Genomic DNA, 16,366 nt, shown 5'->3' on the forward strand with positions numbered 1-16,366 from the left:
AGGGTGGGAGGAAGATGCAAGAGGGAGGGGATATGGGATATATGTATACGTATAGCTGATTCACTTTGTTATACAGCAGAAACTAACACAACATTGTAAAGCAATTATACTCCAATAAAGAGGTTAAAAAAAAAAGTTTAGATAAATTTAAAATGGGGAAACCAAGGTACCAATAAAGACTTACCTAAATTCACTGAGAAATTTCTGGCAGAGCTGGAACTGGAATTGTGGTTTCCTAAATTCTAGTTCATTCCATTTCCTCTGTTCCACGTGAGCTGAGTGGCAAGGTTTTTTCCCTTAACCATGGAACATATTATATCTGTTTTTAAAAGTATGGCAATACTAATACGTATAAAATGGATAACTAATAAGAACCTGCTGTATAAAGAAATAAATAAAATTTAAATATTAAAAAAAAAAGTATGGCAATACTGAAAATGTCACAGCTGAATGTTGTTTGAATTGAAAATGTGCTTTAGCTTTTGAAGGCCATCTAGCTCTACCTTACTTATTGTTTTCAAAGGTAGTTTCTTCCCAACTAAGGATTCATCTGGTGCTGAGTGCGGGGTTTGGCCAGTGCGCACAACAAAAGATGAAGGTCCTATATTTCCCACTGTACTAAATGGTCCTTCAAAAATGTAGAACACCATTTTTCTGTAGAACAGCCTTTTTCCAAATGGATGGCAAATACCTACCTTGAATAAAAACATGTAAAAAAAAAAAGACAAAGCACTTTGGTGGGCAGAGAGGTGAGTCATGCTTTAACAAAGAATCAATGTGAGTGCTTTTTAGTTTTGTTTTTCTTTGTTTTGAAAATGCAGTCTTTTTTTCTCTAGGTACTTATGAGGATTTTAAAGTCTATTTTTAAAAAAATACTCAGTTTAATTTATTCTGTGATTAAATATAGCATGTCTTTTTATTTACCTTTTATAAGCTGTTGGGAAATCTTTTAAATTCCAGGTGAAATATAAGCAGCAGCGTGGAGGATGTCTAACGCCATCTACTTTCAAGAGTGCCCTCTGCTGGCAGTTGCCTTGAATTTTAAAAATACTCTGTGGGCTCCGGGATTTCATTTGTTGACCAAATAAGTCTTTAATGCATGAGTAGAAAGAAAACATCTGCTGGGGGAAAACAATCAAAACAAACAGAGATTTGTGTCTTAAGAATATAAATAAGCAAATATATACAATAGCACCAGGCACAGTTTTACATGCCATTGAAAAGGACACTATGCTTTAATTGCAACAACATAAGAACATTTGTTCAGCAAAGACTTATTGAGCGATTATTCTGTGAGAGGCACTGTGTCAGGCACTGGGGTCACAAAAGTGATGCTGACATGACCCCACATCAAGGATCCCACCGTCTTGTGAGGGAGTCAGACCCACTAATAGCCAATTACGTGCCATGTGTTGAGTGCAATGTGGGACCAGAGGAGGGACACCTAAATATCCTGAGGAGGGAGGAGTTAGGAAGGGCTTCCTGGAGCAGGCTGGCAAAGGAAGACAAGGAAGGGCAAAGAAAGGCCATCGGGGTGGAGGGAAGAGTATTAGGTAAGAGAAATATGGCATGTGTCTCCCATGATGATAAGGTCAGCGTTGGCTGGCTATATAGCCTAGCACAGAATACAGGGCTTGCCATAGATGATGTACAACAGCACTTCTTGACTGTTTTGGTCTCAGGACCTTACATTCTGAAAAATTATTGAGGACCCCAAATAGCTTCTGTTCATATGAACTTTATTGATGTTTACTGTATTAGGAATTAAAACTGAGAAATTGTAAACATAGTTATTCATGTACTTAATTACATGTTACCTTAAGCTATATTCTATGGTGGAAAAAAATCACTAAATTTTCCAGACACAAACGAGTGAGAAGTGTGGCATTGTTTTACGTGTTTGCAACTCTTTAATGTCTGGCTTAACAGGAGCCATCTGGATTCTCATATCTGCCTCTACAGCCCACCTACTACAACACCACATGTCAAGTAGCAGCTGGAAAACTCCACTCTACACTTATGACAGAAAAACAGTAACAAATAGCTAGTCTGGGTAGGCAGCCTATGTGAGAAGATGGAGCTCTCAATCTGAAATACCAGTGGTGAGAAAATCTGGTAGGGACATTTCTAACAAGACACAAAATGTCACCAGCCTCTCTCTCTAATGACACAAAATGCTGAGTGACAGGGCTGAACAATACATGTATGCCTACTGGAAATCATATTTACATTTTCAATCTCAAATTTGGTGAATATGATGCTAATATCAGTATCTTCTAGATGTTTAAATAGGGGATCCACTGGAAAATATGAGATGTTAGTTTTTTTAAAAAAAATGGGGGATTAAAAAAGAATGAAAATCACAAGAAAAAACAATATTAAAACACATAGAGTACATTTTAAATGCCCTAAAGGAGAACTGTTGGAACCATTAGTGGATCCCTTCAGCAAAATATAGCCACGCACCAGAGGTTTTGCTGGAGAAGATGAAAATAACTCTAACTGAACAGGAAAATCTAATTTATCCACACATATGTGACCATTTAGAACCAACACAAACAATTTACTTTGAAAAAAAAAGTTTTACAAAGTCCTATGATATTGAAGTGAACTAAGTATAATGAACTCGAGCGTGAAATTATTAGCTTTGATTGTAATGACAGAGTCAATGTGAAAACTTGCCTTCAGTGGTATCAGTACTTCTTTGCCTGAACTAGTTCAAATCCAGATTCATTTGCACTGTGATCAACCCTTCCTAATATGTGTATGGAAAGTCCCCAAATTGTCTCATGGCCTGCCTAACTGCCTAACTTTTATGAATATTCTAGCCAGTCCAAGGCAGGTTTCCAGTACGAGCAGCACATACTGTATCCAGACATGAAACGGATGTCATCAGAGAGGCCACTGAGTCACCTCTCAGTAATTGAAAGGCAGCTGGAGGACTCCAGGGGGCAGAAGATTTGGGCTGAATTGTGGCTAGGGATCTAGGATACCAAGAGAAAGAGAGGGGGGAACCAGAAAATGAGATGAGGGGAAGTGAAAGAGGCACATTTCCAGATGGAGACATTTTATTTACAAACATGAATCAAAACAGATTTATACTTTCCTACCTCCACAGTGGATTTTCATCTTACAAAATAGACTGGCTACCAAAATCCTTCATAAAATCTGCCTTGCCCTTTGCAGTGAGAAATAAGCAAAAAGTCAAAGGTTAAAAGGTCATGCATAAATATTATATCCACCAAGATATGCAACAGTCTTAACTTCCTCACAAATCAATGATAAAACAGTAACTAATTTACACTTCACTATATTTTGTAGCACTTCAAGATTTTTTCTTCATATATTTATGGTCACATTTCACAAACAACGATATTATAAAAAGACTATCCATTTTTTCTTAAAATAGGAAAACAAAACAAAGCCATAACACTTAAAAAAATCAATCTGCAGAGCATAAACATTTTTTATAAGAACAAAAATTAAAACAAAATAAACTGATTCCAAGCCAAAATATCTTCAATATAAACTCTGTATGCTTCCCAAAGGAATTCTTAGCACTCAGATTTTTGGTTGGTTTAGCCTCTCTTGTATCTAGTGGTTTTTGTGTATCATGATTCCCAATTATTATACCAAGGAAAATTTCAAGGAAGACCTTCAAGAAAGGTCTGAGGTGGGATATAGTGCAAGTCACTTTCACATATATATTCATTTGTTATTTCATCCTCATAAGTAGGAAATACCCATCTTTCAAATGAGTGAAAAGGCTCTACTTTTTTTCCACTGATAAATTTATTGTATCATGACTTGGCTGTGTAGCTGCTCTCTGCAGTCCCTGAAAGTAGCACAGATTGCAGCAGTACGAAGAGTGGCAGGAAGGAGGGCGAAGGTACACAAGTCAAATCAGAATTGGAGTTTCCTTCTATGCCAAAGATGTCCCACAGGCAGTGAAGGCTTCACATGAAATTAAGCCTGGTCTATTGTAACTTTAGACCTACTTGGAAGGCGATAATGAAGGGTGTCACCCAGAAGAGTATGAAGTAGTTCCTCCGACCACAGAGAGCAGAAATGACCAATGTGTGTCTGGTCTAAGCTGTTGAACTATAAACTTAGATGACTTTACTAGGTGTAGTCATAGTTTCTAATTATTGTGATTTGTATATGCATATAAACATCAAAATATTTAGGCCTTATATATAGTAATATTAATAGGTATTTTACCTCTTTCCATAAAATTACATGTGGATATAATTCTAAAGTTGTTTTTTTTAAACCCTAAGGTAGTTTTTTAAAAAATCATTATTTTTAATATTCATTACTGACTTTATTCTGAAAAATCTTTTCTAGCTATATATATTAACATTAAATAACTTTAAAAAATAAATAATACAGTACATTATATATACCAAAATAGCCCCATTTTAAAGCCATGTAAGTGAAAAAGTTGAGTTTTCAGGAATAAACTAGACCCTCTAAAGGTATTTTTCATAATTTTAATATTAAATGTATCTTCTTTTCTGACTATGCCAAATATATACACACTACTCTTGATAATTTATGTGAGAAGTATTCATTATGAAAACAATAGGTTGGTTCATTTGTCTGTTTTTACTTGTTCTGTAACGGAAAATTTATTCTAAATCTAAATTAATCTGCTCCCAAAAGATCTCCACCAGGGAGACAGCATAACCAAAAAACTTAATGATGTACAGGTATCCAGTGCATGCAACCTCATATTTTCTAATAATAGTGGTAGAAAGTAACTTTCAAGTATTATCATAATCCAACTGGACTTAGAGACAGCTATCACATAAAATTAACGCTCTAAAGGAGGAAAGTCATTTGAGAAACTTGTCCTTGCTAGAACAGCTCTGCCAAAATTCCCACAGGAAACAAAGCCATCCATCCATAAAGAACAGAGGGCACTTGGTAGCCAGCACTGACCTTGAAGTGAACACATTTAACACTGTTCTTAATTCAAAGTAAACTCTAGCAAGTTGAAGAGCCCACATTTTCTTTTTACTCATTAAAGGTCATCCGCAGCTGGTAGAATTTCTTCACAAAGAACTTCTTGACGGAGGCAAGACCCAAAGCTATTTCCAGCTCCTAGCCCTGCTTTCTGCAGCTGTGGGTGTTAGTAGAAATTTGGTTAAAACAAGAACAGAGACTGGCTCACTTAGAGAACCAGGTTCAGATGTTTTTGCACTTATGTTACTCAAAAGCATTTTTTAAAATTAAATTAACAGAAAGTCTGCAGGGAATAGAGATTCCATAACTCAAGTAACAAGGGGAAATTAGTCACCTAAAGAGTGAATGTCTTTCCAGAGCAGGTGCAGGAGATCAAGAGGGGCTCAAGCCTCTTAGAAATTTCACTCCTTTACAGGTTTTGATCCAGCCACTTGATGTAACTATTCCTAGTCCGAATTCCCACTGAGAAGTTGGTAGGCCAGCTGGTGAAAATCATGCATCCGTGGAAGCCATCCTCAAAGTGATCAAGGGTCACCTCCACACCTGCACTCTCCAAACGCTTTGCATACATGATTCCATCGTCTCTTAGGACATCGTGCTCACAGGTTAGAATATAGGTCTTTGGGAGGTGCCGCAGGACTTTCTGGTCTGCGATGAGTGGGGCTGAGCGGGCATCCAGCAGCTGAGGGATCTCCTGGACGATCCTGGTGTTGCCGGTGGTCTGCATGACAGGCTTGTAGTTCTTTGTGATGGATGCGGGCAAGAGGGATGTCCAGTTTAGATGGGCCCTGAGGGCAGCAGCCTCTTCCACATCAAGTGAAGTGTGATTGTTAACTACCATTGCCTGGACAAAGTCATAGTTGCCGTGGAAGTAGTCCACCCAGTACTTCACCATGACATAACGGGGCAGGATGGGGGTGTTCACATTTTGCTGATAAGAGGGTGTGTTAAAATCTAAAGCTTGAAGAACTGGATAAATTAAAGCTTGCACTTTGAGCTTGTTTTTTAGGTTGGCATCTTGATTAAACTGGAGAAGAAAAAGCGAACACATTATTTCATTTTGAATGGCTTCTTTTACAGAAACCATACCTTTTAAAGTAGCCCAGTGCTTTACCTTGACTCAATCAAAGGGGTATAAGTGTTACATTTCTACCAGGCATGGTATTAAGGAATGTAGTTTTAAAAATAAATACTTCCCCATCGCCACCACTACCAGCACCCTTCAAGCTGCTGGATATTTACTGAGAAAGGTGTGATGTTTGCAACTCATAGTTCTGAGTGAACACTTCAAAGGTACATGATCTCTTAGGTCCTTAAACCCCCATCTAAAAGGCAGCTAACTAGGTCACTGTGTTTCACAAGCAGCTAAACAATCTTCAAGGTAACGTTAGCCATACAATTTTGTTTCACACCGCACTTTAGAACCCATCCCGAGGGAAGATGCAACTGCTCTGTAAAAGCAGGAGGAAATGATCAGTTAATAGTATTATTAATGTGTGCCAAGAACTGTATATACCTCATATCACTAAATCCTGGCAACAGCCCTGCAACCAAATGGCATGAGCCTCATTTTCCTGAGGCTCAGAGAGGTGAGAGGACTTGCCAAAGCCCCACAGCTCTCACAGTGGGGCCTGGATTCCATCCTGATTGTGGCCAGTTTTAAAGCCCATGAGGCTCTCCCCACTGTACCAGGACTTTCTTCTTACTGCTTTGGACGTGTGGATAGCAAACCCACCAATGCCAAGCGGAGGACAAAGTTCTTTATTTATAGCAAAAGAGAAGAAATCAGGACATGACACAAATGAAAAGGCAGATGCTATCTGAGAATGCCAAAAGAAATTTGGAGGTAAGAAGACAGAGATGCTATTCTTAAATTATTTAACCCAGAAAAGGAAGAAAATGTACTTATCTTTGAGTCTACACAGCTGCCCAAAATTGGAGATGTTACTAGAGCTAGACAGTTTTCAAAGAATTTAACCAGCTAAAGCTCAGACTAACTTGTATTGTAACATTTAAAGTGGATGTAGGGAGGGTGGGAGGGAGGGAGACGCAAGAGGGAATACATATGGGAACATATGTATATGTATAACTGATTCACTTTGTTATAAAGCAGAAACTAACACACCATTGTAAAGCAATTATACCCCAATAAAGATGTTAAAAAAATAAAAATAAAGTGGATGAACCATTTAACTCTTCCTTTTATAGTAAAAGAAAACCTTTGGGAAACACTTTTAAATTTTTTAATTTGGCTCAAAGTTTAAGGAAACAACCTTAGCAATTGGAATTTAAGCAAAATTATCTTGTTTTGTAAGTCCAACATGGAAAAGGAGCAGAAGATACTTAATTTCCATGCATAGCCCTGAGGAGTAAGGGAGCCCTCTAAAATGTTAGCCCTCCTCTCACATTACTCACCTTAATTGTAATCAGGGCCCTTCCAAGGACTCAGAGATTACAATTCTTTCAATGACCCCTCTTCCTACTTCAAAAGATCTCTGAGAGCTTGCCAAGTGCAGTCATCTGAATTACTTGGCCCCCAAGTGACCAGCCCACCCAGCTAGGCCTTTGCCATGCCTAGTGGACGATCTGTTGAACATTATCACATGCTCTCCTTCCACCAGCACCTCAGGGCTCTCTGTTACCTGTTGGCCCAGGGCAGCCGCCAAATTCCCACCAGCACTGTCACCAGAAACTCCGATTCTGCCTGGGTCAACTGAATACTTGTGTAAGACTTCTGGCTGCAGGAAGTACTTTGTGGCACGTATAACATCATGAATTTGCTCAGGAAAATAAACCTTTGGAACTAGCCTGTATCTGTGAAGACAAAAGTTGTATTCATTTAAGGACTTCACCAAGTCTTTAGAGGCCATTTAAAGTTTAAGGGGAAACTGGTTCTTTTGAAGCCAGAAACAAACAGGTAAGGAATTATAATAAATATAAAAATAAACCATTTTCTTGCAATTCAAATACTTTTAAAAAGTCATGATTTTGTCATAGTAATTTTTACTGTGGGCCACCAAACAAAACAAACAAAAACAAAAACCTACAACCACCACCAAGGCAAAAAGAAAACTTTGAAGTAAAAGGCAGATGTTGATTATTAAAATATAGACAGACCCACAAAAGGTTCTGGAATTTTATTTCTGGAAGTCAGTGTTCCGTTCACAACACCTCTGGGTTAGAAGGTGACTCGGCAGCACTAACCACTTCATTGGTCTCAAGTTTAATGAGTGCATATGGTATTCTTCATGATTTACTTGATAAATATAGTAAAACTGTACTCCATTGAAGAGGTCATGCCAGCCCGACATTAAACCCAAGCAATGTATCTGCTCCCTGGAAGGCTGGAACTAAAACGTCAGCTGTCAACCAGCAAAAGGGAAACCAAGTTTCCAGATGGCCCATGGCAGGCCTGCTGGGACACTTCTGGGGCTTCTCCTACTGCCCCACTTTGCAAGATTAGAGTCCCTCTGGGATCCTGCTCTGTACACTTAGTAGGATTCAGATTCCCTTAAGAGCCCCAAGAGCCCTGGTTTTGTCAAATGCCCCACCTATATATAATATCACCTTACAAATCCATTGGTAGTCTCGGCTTGAGGTGCCCTCTCATCCTCCACACTCCTTACTTCTCACTCATCCTTTAAGCTTTACTTGAGGGTTTGCCTTCTCCAGGAAGCTCTCCTTGACTACAACTCCACTTGCTTCTGGGGCTCAGCTGGCTACCATTCCTTGATACTTCTATGTGCTGGGGTATATTGTTCATATTGCCTCATAGTAACATGATTTCTTTCCGTATTTCCTCTTAAGAGTGTGTTCTCCGATATCAGGGACTATGTGTTTCCAGTGTATATCTATCAATGTGCTGAGCACATAATCATGCATCTAGTAAAACTTTTCTGAGTATTAACATACCTTCATTTTGCAAGTGAAGAAACTGAGGCATAGAAAAACTACGTGATTTGTAAAATAAGCCAAACACAAATCAAAACAAGGTAGGATAGGAACTAATTAATTAAAACCTAATAATAGTCAGCTTATACTCAAGTCTTTTGATTTCCAATTTGTAATGAGCATATTTATTCTCAGAAACTAGTTTTCTCTATACTACTCTATATAAGGTCATTCATTTCCCCCATCTAAATTCCAGATAGTTAATTAAATATCTTCACATTCTGGGAATTCCCTGGCGGTCCGGTGGTTAGGACGCCGTGCTTCCACTGCAGGCGGCACGGGTTTGATCTCTGGTTAGGGAACTAAGATCCCAAAAGCTGCACAGCGCAGCCAAAAAAAAAATCTTGACATTCTGTGTCGATACAATCAAATACTTTGATAAGTAGTGAATGTAGATCTGCTCTTTCAGGAATGACTACATTTTTAAAACACAAAATGCAATAAGAAATTCCCTTAGTGGTTGCCCTATAACAGATAAAATAAGTTTTCTAATTTCTTTTTTTTCCATCTGTGATGATCAAGTAATCATCTGAAATATTTTTTCTCCAGCTGACTTTCACAATGTCTTAGTGAAGCTGCTGCTACTTTATTTCATTCATTAATAATGGGTAAAAGGAGTAGGAGTACACCCTTTTGTCCAATAGGTGGAGTCATCTCATATGATTCTATTTACCCTCAGTTCCGGGATGAGGTCTCAATTTGTTACTTTCAATATTACCAAGCTGAATTCTTAATTCTTTCAATGAAATAAGAACAAATGCACTTCATGACTCAAGGTGTGAAAATAAAGGCTATTTTGTCTCAGGAAGATTCCAGATAGCATGATAGACTATCTTGCTAGTGGCCCAAGAGGTCAGAACATATTTTGCTAGAACACATACGTGAATCAAATTTTCAGATGTTGTTTCACAAAAGGTCTTAATGACTTTGAATCAAGAGGAACTCCGCAACGGGAGAGGCCACAACAGTGAGAGGCCCGTGTACTGCACAAAAAAGAGGAACTGGTAATCTAAAATATATGCTACTACTTCAAATCTTATGAGTTGATTAATAACTGGCTCAGATAACAGAGTAAACATCCTAGTCCTTCTGGTGCCCTTGAAGATCTATCTCCTAAGCCCTCCTCCCCTTATCTTTGTTCATTCTGGAAACATTCTCTAGTTTTATACATTAAGAAGGGATACTATTTTCATGGACTGAAGGATGTAGTGAAACTAGATTTTTTTTTTTTTTTTTTTTTTTAAGGTACGTGGGCCTCTCACTGTTGTGGCTTCTCCCGTTGCGGAGCACAGGCTCCGGACGCGCAGGCTCAGCGGCCATGGCTTACGGGCCCAGCCCCTCCACGGCATGTGGGATCTTCCCAGACCTGGGCACGAACCCGTGTCCCCTGCATCGGCAGGCGGACTCTCAACCACTGCGCCACCAGGGAAGCCCTAGATATTTTTAAGATGAGCCTTCAAAGTAGCTTGAAATTGACCTGAGAAGTATCACGAAAGTTCTGTAATATCATTATAGACACAGAATACTGAGAGTCAGGAGGTGATTTATGAGTGGTGTAGTCAAAGAAAGCATGCATAAATACATTTATCTGATGCTTTTGTTCAAGGCTGTGTCCCTGCGAAGTACTGAAAGAGGATTCTGCCTTTTTTTTTTTAATTGTAGATCTTGAGTGAAAGCACCTGATGAATTTGTGGCACATACAGTCTCAATTTGCCCAGCTCAGTGCAGGATACATGACTCTGCAGTGTCAGCTTCTACCTACCTATTACTGCAGGTGCCTCCCACTAGAAGAACAAAATGTGGTGTAAAGTCAGGAATGAGGTTTACTCAATTTAATAAATATGTACACTCTATAAAAATTATCTTTTTCCTGCTAGGTGAGGTACCTCACCAGGTACTCACCAGGTACTCAAACCTCAGAGCAAACCTGTGGGTTTAAGGATGAAAACATGAGGCTCAAGGGGGATGCATAACTAGTCTACAACAGCTAGTAAGTGGCAAAGCTGTGATCTGAATTCACAACTGACTTCAAAATCCACATGCCGCCCCCTTTTAAAATATTCTCATTCTTCCAAACCCACAGCCTTTAAATGTATGTGTGTGTGTTTTCACTACCTCACCAAAGCAGTAAGTTCTCAAAACTGTAGATTTCTGACATCCCATAACTTCTCTCATGATTTCAATGTTTTTGCAATATTCTTAAAACAAACCACCTGGCAGAGTACCTGGCACATGGTACATCTTTAATAAGATATTTTTATTTGTCCCAAACAAAATTTTAGAGATTTATTTTATACTTTTTACATATAAAATATGTCATATTTTATTACATACTCTTATGGTGGGAAAAGTAATAAGCTATGTGCCTTTAAAAAACATTTAAAAAAAGAAATTGTTCCTAACCCACCTACTCTTCGGGCACATCTCCAAGGACTGCCTGCCTGTATGCTCTGCATAGCTGAGAGTTTCTCAACTCTATATGCACCTTAGGATAATCTTGGGAACTTTATGAAAAAAACACTGAGGTTTGAGCTCCTCTACAAAACATTCCAATTTATTTGATCTGAGGTGGGGCCCAGCATAACTATATTTGAAGAAAAATTCCCCCAAGTAATTCTAATGTGCAGCCAGGGTTTAGAAATATTACTGAATCCAACCATACTGTCACTCTCCTCTGAACACAACTCCCTGTTCCTGTTCCCAATGCATTGGTCCTTCTCTCCATCCCCTGTGCCCTTCCCCCAGCAATTTCTCATCAAATGTTGCCATTCTTTAAGTCTCATCTCAAATGCCACTTCCTCCATGAAATCTTCTAAGAGCCCAGCCAAAAGTAACTCTCCTTTCTTTAAGCCCTCAAAGTCTCTCTTACAATAGGTCATAACAGACATGTCAACTTCCTCTAGGAGTAGACGGAAAGTCACACAGCTATGTACTAGATTTCGATGTATACCCACCTGGAATAAGCAGCACCATTTCTACAACCTATTACTTTATTATCTACTTTGTTAGTGACCAGGGAGATGGAGCAATGCTCAGAAAGACTGACAAATTCTTCCTTAAGTCAAAGGCAGATACACAAGCCCAGAGTTGAAGGAAAATGTGAGTTGCTTCCAAGACTATGGATGTGGAAGCCCTGAATAATACTAGTGTTCTAAGAGTGCTGTAAAGTGCATTCTCCCTCAAAATAACCTAGCCTGGAAACACTGAGACAGTCTTCTGCAGCGGGCAAGGACACTGAGTTCTCTTCACGTAGTGCCAGTTAGGTGAAAGGTACATGTGATATTCCGGAATGAAATTATACTCCTATTTGATTCAGGAGTGAGATAAAATCACATTCCATTTTGGCCTTCTTTTGTTTTTCTTTTCCTTTTTCACTGTCTCCCAAGAAGAGCTCAGTAGATTCATCTTGAGAACATAAAAAGGTTAACATTCTCCTCAGTCTTAAAGAACCCATATCAGTAGGGGTTATCTGAAACAAATCAACAGTTACAGTCATATTGTGTTATTTGAGAGGGACAACTCCAGGGGAAGAATCTATTTATTCCTCTAATAGGTAGAAGCTTCCTTTCCATTAAAAGAATATATAATAAAATTACATAAAAGTGGAAAGACTGTGAATGGATAATTGTTTCTCTTTCCATTTGTGCAATGAGGTTTGTGCATAAAGATTGAGGAAGGGTCTTCCTTTCTGTTTCTACTCTCAAAATTGGCTCTCGAAATAGCTTTGACTACCAGTCATTCAGCAAGGCAGAGCCCAGCTTACCAAAGGCTTGGCTGAATGGATAATAAGTACATTCAAAAGAACTGACAGATGTCAGGATGTGTCACCAAAATCCTAGGACTGATTGAACCTAGAATTGTGATCCGTGTAAATGATATGATGCTCTGACGCTGTTTACGAGTTAAGACTTCCTGAGACGTCTCTATGGACACGGCAGGGAGCTCCCCAGGCCTCCCCTCCCCAATTCAGATATAAACCTCGCCTTTAACCTCATGGGGGAAGAGAGAGCCAAACATTCCCTCAGGTGGCTACAGAATCCCAAGCAGGCTTGGGTCCATGTCCGTCGGACCTCCTTTCTCTGTGTGATTTCAGAAGCTAAACAGAGCTCTGGGCTCAGGTGTGGGTGGAACTAGGCTTCCCAACCTCGCTGCAGAGTGCAGCACAGGCTTTCTGTACAGCTCCAAGCCCCCTCCCCCTGCCCAAATTCTAAAAGACCTAAACCACAGGAGAGAAACCAGTAGATTTTTTTTTTTAATGTTAGTAGAAAACAGAGCCAAGAAGACATTAGCTTAATATGTCTAAAAAGGAGATTCATTAGTTAACGATAGTGAAGGAACTAAAACAACCTACTTCTTAAAAGAAGCCTCAATATTATCTTTCTGTAGCATTAATAAATTATTTGTAACACTGGCCTTTGGGTTTGCTAATAAGGTAGCCTGGACTGAGTAAAAGGAAAGTTTAGGACAAATTTTCCCTTTCTTGGAGGGGAACCCTGAGGAATTCAGTCTGCCCATCTCCCAGGGCTGCCCAGGTTGGGGTGAGGCATGAGGATTTCTGTGTGCTGGTCTGGGAAGAAGAGAAGGAAAAGGAGCAGAGGGAGAGTCACAGCTAGGTCACCGTGGCTCGTGTCTTCCAGAGTATCTTGTTTGAACAACTATTTATCGAGATGTGCGTTGTATTGTGCCTCTAGAAGCTCTGTGATTTTGTCAGCTTGTACTCCTCTAATTTTATGGATGAGCAGGACAGAGTCATAAAAGTCCCATTGCTTATAACTCTGTTAGCAGCAGACTAAGATACGTGGTCCAGCTTCTATTCTATCTATGTGAGCAACGTTCTTCTTTACAGCTCTGTCAAGTTTTAAGTTCTCTGTGCATAGTGCCACCTGATATTTGGTGGATGGGAATAGGTCTCCACTGACACAAAATAGAGAGTTTTAGTGTCATACAGACTTAGTTAAAAGCAAAACACAACTTGAAACCGTTTTTGACAGCCAAAAAAAGCAAAGTAAATGCCTTGTAGAATTTAATAATATCTGACATGCCTACTTTGTTATTATCTCACATTTTATCTTTTTGTAATTGAAGTATAATTGCCATACAATATTATATTAGTTTCAGGGACACAACATAGTGCCATGATCTATGGCACTATGTTACATTATGACATGATTGCCACAATAAGTCGTTACCATTTGTCACCATACATAGTTAATACAATATTACTGACTATACTCCCCACGCTGTACATTAGCATTTTATCTTTAAAAAAAAAAGAAATTAGGGGGCTTCCCTGCTGGCGCAGTGGTTAAGAATTCGCCTGCCAATGCAGGGGACATGGGTTCAAGCCCTGCTTCAGGAAGATCTCACATGCCGTGGAGCAACTAAGCCTGTGCGCCAGAGCTACTGAGCCTGTGCTCTACAGCCAGCGAGCCACAACTACTGAGCCCATGTGACACAACTACTGAAGCCTGCGCACCTAGAGCCTGTGCTCCAAAACAAGAGAAGCCACCGCAATAAGAAGCCCGAGCACCGCAACGAAGAACAGCCCCCGCTCACCTCAACTAGAGAAAGCCCACGCGCAGCAACGAAGACCCAACACAGCCAAAATTAAATAAATAAAATAAATAAATTTTAAAAAAAAGAAATTAGGGACTTCCCTGGTGGTCCAGTGGTAAAGAATCAGCCTTCCAATGCAGGGGACATGGGTTCGATCCCTGGTCGGGGAACTAAGATCCCACATGCTGCGGGGCAACTAAGCCTGCACGCCGCAACTACTTTGCCCACACGCCTCAACTAGAGAGGCCACAGGCAGCAAACTACAGAGCCCACACGTTCTGGAGCCCACATGCCACAACTAGAGAAGAGAAAACCTGCGCGCCACAACGAAGAGCCCTCACGCCGCAACAAAAGATCCTGCATGCCTCAACGAAGACCTGGCATGCTGCAACTAAGACCCGGCACAGCCAAAAAAATAAAAATTAATTAATTAATTTTAAAAAAAAGAAGAAAGAAATTAAATCTTCCTTTTTCCTGATGTCTTATGGTTCTAGTATTGTGTTTTATTATATAAACTACAGGTAAAAAGGTACCATATTATAAACTGCAATGAAGTTTATGAAAATAAACATGAATATAAACTTCCTTCCCAGATTATGTAAATGAGGATACATCCATGTATCTTGGGTATGATAAGATGAACTCTTCCATTTATTTCATAAATACTTACTGTGCAATTATGTGTAAAAATAGCATAGTGTTGTAGAAGCTACTAAATAGAAGTCATGGCCTATTTTTATACCTTGAGATCTTTGTCTACCTCAGTTGTTGGATCTGTTCCCAGAATCTTGAGCCAATAGCAGTGATGTAAACTCAGAAATTCCAGCTCCTGGTGTTGCTTCATGTGAAGTGATTCCATCACCAGGGCTGCCCCCCAACCCTTGCCTACCAGCTTCCTCAGATTATATCTAACCTTCCACAAGGCCACTCCCTACATGAAGTAAAGCCATGACACCACTACCCACTCCTGTTGGCCTCAAGGATAAGGAGAAGCTGTCTGCAGACAACCTCCCTGCTAGGAGAAGGAATTCCAAGAGAACCAAGAGTCCACCATCCTTGTGAAGGCTCTCAGGATTATCCACCCTTATTTCTTATTTTCCTTAGTCATTGCCAGAAGCATAGGTCCCCTCATCTGTCTTCTCTCATATTTCATTCCCTTAATGCTCTCTGCCTCCTCCCATCCTCCCAAGCCCTCTCATTACACCACTTTGGACTTCCATGACCAATTCATTCTGTCTAACTAGGTTCTGCTCATCCCTAGGAGCTCGATTCAAACCCTTCAAACTAGGTAAGATCTTACCTACTCGATGCCTCCATTACTACTTCACATCACTTATCACATTTAATATTACTTGTTCAAGGTTTGATTTCTCATCTAGATTGTAAACTCCACGAGGACAGAAATTATGCCTCTCTTACTCACACTGTTATGCCACCAGAATTTAACACAGTAGCTGGCACATAACAGGAATTCAATAGGCGTTTATGGAATAAAAGAAAGAGGTGAGCAGTGAGAAGAGGTCCCAAGTTAGACCTCTGAACATACTTTCCAAGAGAAACATCACGGTCATATGATGTTGGCTATACCTCAACTAGAGCATAGGTTATGTGGCTCTTTGTGGGCTGGCTCACCTGGATGGATCCTAATCACCTTAGCTCATTATTTCTGCAAAGAAAAATACTGTGAGTTCCAAACACGTTGATAAATAAATTAGTTAAGTTGGACCTTTCTGTCCTATGACCTTTCTGTCCTATGGGCTAGAGCAATAACCCTTCAGTCTTGTCTAGTGATTTAGAATATCAGAAGCCCTTTTATCTCAAATGTCCAAACTGATTCTCATAACAACTCTCTGAAATCATTAACCTAACTCAAAGTGTATCTACTTATTAG

The 16,366-nt window shown here is 39.6% G+C and overlaps 1 protein-coding gene across 2 annotated transcripts in view; it reads right to left on the reverse strand.

Moving 5' to 3' along the window:
• Positions 1–3,050: 3,050 nt before the first annotated feature.
• NCEH1 (neutral cholesterol ester hydrolase 1) overlaps positions 3,051–16,366 on the reverse strand; it is a 63,839-nt gene continuing 50,523 nt past the window's right edge. For both annotated transcript variants that reach the window (XM_024740860.1, XM_024740861.1), the window contains exons 4-5: positions 7,611–7,782; positions 3,051–5,995 (exon numbers count right to left, since the gene is read on the reverse strand). In XM_024740860.1, coding sequence (XP_024596628.1) covers positions 5,378–5,995; positions 7,611–7,782 — 790 coding nt within the window. In that variant the 3' untranslated portion in view covers positions 3,051–5,377. The remainder of the gene's footprint in view (positions 5,996–7,610; positions 7,783–16,366) is intronic.

This window comes from Neophocaena asiaeorientalis, unplaced genomic scaffold, assembly GCF_003031525.2.
Source record: "Neophocaena asiaeorientalis asiaeorientalis breed wild unplaced genomic scaffold, Neophocaena_asiaeorientalis_V1.1 scaffold365, whole genome shotgun sequence".
Classification (NCBI taxonomy): Eukaryota; Metazoa; Chordata; class Mammalia; order Artiodactyla; family Phocoenidae; genus Neophocaena; species Neophocaena asiaeorientalis.